The sequence below is a fragment of the Bolinopsis microptera genome, chromosome 5, assembly GCF_026151205.1.
Source record: "Bolinopsis microptera isolate Bmic1 chromosome 5, MBARI_Bmic_1.0, whole genome shotgun sequence".
Lineage (NCBI taxonomy): Eukaryota > Metazoa > Ctenophora > Tentaculata > Lobata > Bolinopsidae > Bolinopsis > Bolinopsis microptera.
In genome coordinates, this window is record NC_087076.1 from 16,854,184 (window position 1) to 16,857,428 (window position 3,245).

Below are 3,245 nucleotides of genomic sequence, written 5' to 3' on the forward strand. Positions count from 1 at the left end.
CAATCAAATATGATATATACTTTGATATTAAATAAGTTATTTTATGCCTTTTCAATACAGTTTTTTAGGTATATATTTGTCGTTTTCTGAGAAATTTTATTTTAGGACACAATAAACAAGCAAAGAAAATTTCAATATTGTGCACACTTATTTCCACAAACAAGAACTACCAAGAATAATGTTAACAGTCATATGACTTGCGATATGGAATGAGAGCATACTCCTCACCTCTTTTATGTGATATTCGAACGAGAACGAGAATAAGGGTGAGTACTTGGAGATAGTGTTGAATGTGGAGAAGGCTACCTTCACCCCGGCTGTATTTCTCACATCTGGAGGAATGTCTAATTGAAAGCGGTTTGCCAACTGACTAGCGGACCTCATAGCCAGAAAGAGGAAGGAGAGATATTAATGGTAAGGCATGTGAGGATGAGGATAAGATTCTTATTGCTCTACGTGAATACAAAGGAAAGAAGATGGATTACAAACATGATACTCGTCTATCAGAAGTCTCATAAAAGGTCTAATCCCTGCCCCTATGATAGAGTAGGTCATGTGTGTTTGAAAATTGTGTGTATATATTTGATTGTTTAAAGTTTAAAGATATTGGTAGTAATGGACCATTTCCGTTACCTATGTATTGCCAATTGCAACACTTGATTTGATTGTTCTCTGCCAATTGCATTGCTTGATTTAATTGAATGTATATATTGCTTTTATCTGATATTTTGGCTGCCACCCTCTTTAAGACCTTGGTGCACCTTGGTCCTGAGGCCCCCGTGCCAAGAAGACAAGAGGTTCAAATGATCCCTTCTCTGTTTCCCAGTTCCCTATCTTGGTACACAGTGGCGTAACAAATAGCCCCGCCGACCCCGCTGTGCAGGGGGCGCCATCTTAGGGGGTGCCTAATCATCTAATTTGTCCAATTATAGGGAGGGGTGCCAAAAGGGGAGGGGGTGCCAACATGGGACTGGGGGACACTTTTTCAGCGGGGGCACCAACAGGTAACGTTACGCCACTGTTGGTATGTGTCTCCTTTCTCCTTTACATTTCTCCCACATAGTGCTAGAAGACTGACAGTAACAACTAACATTTGATGCATTATATGGAGAAGACACCCTTACATGAAAGAAAGTGCACTCAGATGATGCTGTCTTTGCTTTAGTCCGCTAGCAGATATATTGCCTGATTGGCACATAGCATCCCTTTTTGCAGGATAGAACATGAACGATGTCATTCACCTCTCCAGAAATTCTTCTCTCCAGAAATTCTTCTCTCCAGAAATCCATTAAAGGGGCCAGAAGGGTCCAGATTCGGCGGATCAGGGAGAAAAAACAGGGGAGTAAGATCTACCAGATGCTCATGACCTTACCAAAAGTAGTGGTCCTTGCCAAAGTTATGGGTCCTTGAAGGACAGCGCGTATGTCTAATTCTATTTTTAGAAGTTAAAAATCTATCTCCTGTATTTTTTATGGGATCGTCCTGGGACTTGGTAGACACAAACTGAAAATGCTGACAATTGAAACTTTCTGTCATAGTGGATAAGGGGCTTGAATCAAAATTCTGGCCTGACAGATCTTCTCTTATTGTGTAGTACAAGTAATGGTTGTTTTCGGTAAATCAGGATTTCAAAAATGATGCATACACAATATGTAAGGCCAGTTATGTTTCATTTGCTATTAAAATTGAATTCTCTCATTGCTATCATTATTATGATACAGCTGTGGAATGAGCTGCCCATCCTTTTTTAGCACAAGTGACAGCTGTGAACCTGGTCGTTAGTTTTAAATTGTTGGGTAATTGCTTTTGTCAAAATTGATAGTATTCATAATTTCAGGAATTTCAATGCATGAAGTGCTACCACGAATTTTTGTTGGAGGTCTTCCTGATATAGAACCTGCTGAATTGGAAAAGAATGATATAAGAACAGTTCTGACAGTCATGGATATAGATACCTTTACAAAAGGACCCAATATATCTTATCATTGGGTTCAAATGTTAGACATGCCTCAAGAGAATATAAAGAAGATGTTTCCTACCTTTATCAGAATCATCTCAGAATCCATCTTGCAAGGAAATATTTTGGTTCATTGTCAAGTAGGCATGTCTCGCAGTGTGACAGCAATAATCAGCTACATGGTTGCCATTCTAGGATTCACTGTAGAGCAGTCTCTTAAATTTATTCGTGAAAGAAGGCCATGGGCCTGTCCAAATAATGGTTTCATGGATCAACTGTTAGAATTACAGAAAGATGTAACAAGCGGACGATGGAGTTGTGACGAATACCAAACAACAGCTGTATTTCATCACGAGTTAATCAAAGAGCAACAACAATCCAATCTAACAGCTTATGCATCTGCTGAAGCTGCACTCCAAGAAAAGATCAAGGAAAAATTGATGTCTAGAGAATGTAACACAAATGTTCAACAGAAAGAAAGCTGTTACAAATGCAAGAAATGCCGAAAACTTTTGTTCGGTGACCAAGATCTTGAGGCACATCAAAAAGGGACTTCATTGTCTGCTGTCTATGGGGCAAAAGGTGTAGATGCCAACTTAAAGAGATGCACCTCTTTTTTCTTAAACCCAGATTTACCCTGGCTACCAAAACCTGAGGGAGTTGTTGGTGGTAAAATAAACTGTGATAAGTGTGCTGCTAAAATAGGTAACTTTAGCTGGACAGCGACACAGTGTAGCTGTGGAATCTGGATAACACCAGCCTTTCAAGTACACAAATCAAAAGTAGATAAGGTATAGCATGCGACAAATTTGTAATAAAAGCTTGCTTTTTTAATCATAGAGTTTTTATCTGTGTTATGTGATATAATCTGCAATTTGAAATTGAACTTTAAAAAGCTAAATATTGAAATATTTCAATCAATCAATTCATGATGCATAATTTTGCATAATTTTATTATACCCTCAAAATGTGACCAGTTATGTGTCTGTTAATATTAAAGTATCTGTGGTACAATAAAACACAAAAAGTGTAAACGAATGTGAAAATGAAAGCAACTTTTGTACAGGAACAGGCCTGCTCTTATTTATTTTGATTATTGGCTTTTAGCCAACGCATTTTAGGTTTTATGTCGAACCTTTCTTTAAAAATTTGTATCGTCTAAATTGCACCTCATAATGGCATGAGGCTTCAAATTTCCTCCCTAATCATTGCAAATGATTTTCAAGTCTCGTAATTTTAAAATTAGACACACGATCTTGAAAATTAGACTCATGAATTATACTGTTTC

The 3,245-nt window shown here is 37.8% G+C and overlaps 1 protein-coding gene across 1 annotated transcript; it reads left to right on the top strand.

The window, feature by feature from the left end:
• Positions 1-1,833: 1,833 nt before the first annotated feature.
• Positions 1,834-3,017, top strand: LOC134814826 (dual specificity protein phosphatase 12-like). The gene has a single exon (XM_063823116.1). The coding sequence runs from the start codon at positions 1,846-1,848 to the stop codon at positions 2,752-2,754; it is 909 nt and encodes a 302-aa protein (XP_063679186.1). The 5' UTR covers positions 1,834-1,845; the 3' UTR covers positions 2,755-3,017.
• Positions 3,018-3,245: the final 228 nt, after the last annotated feature.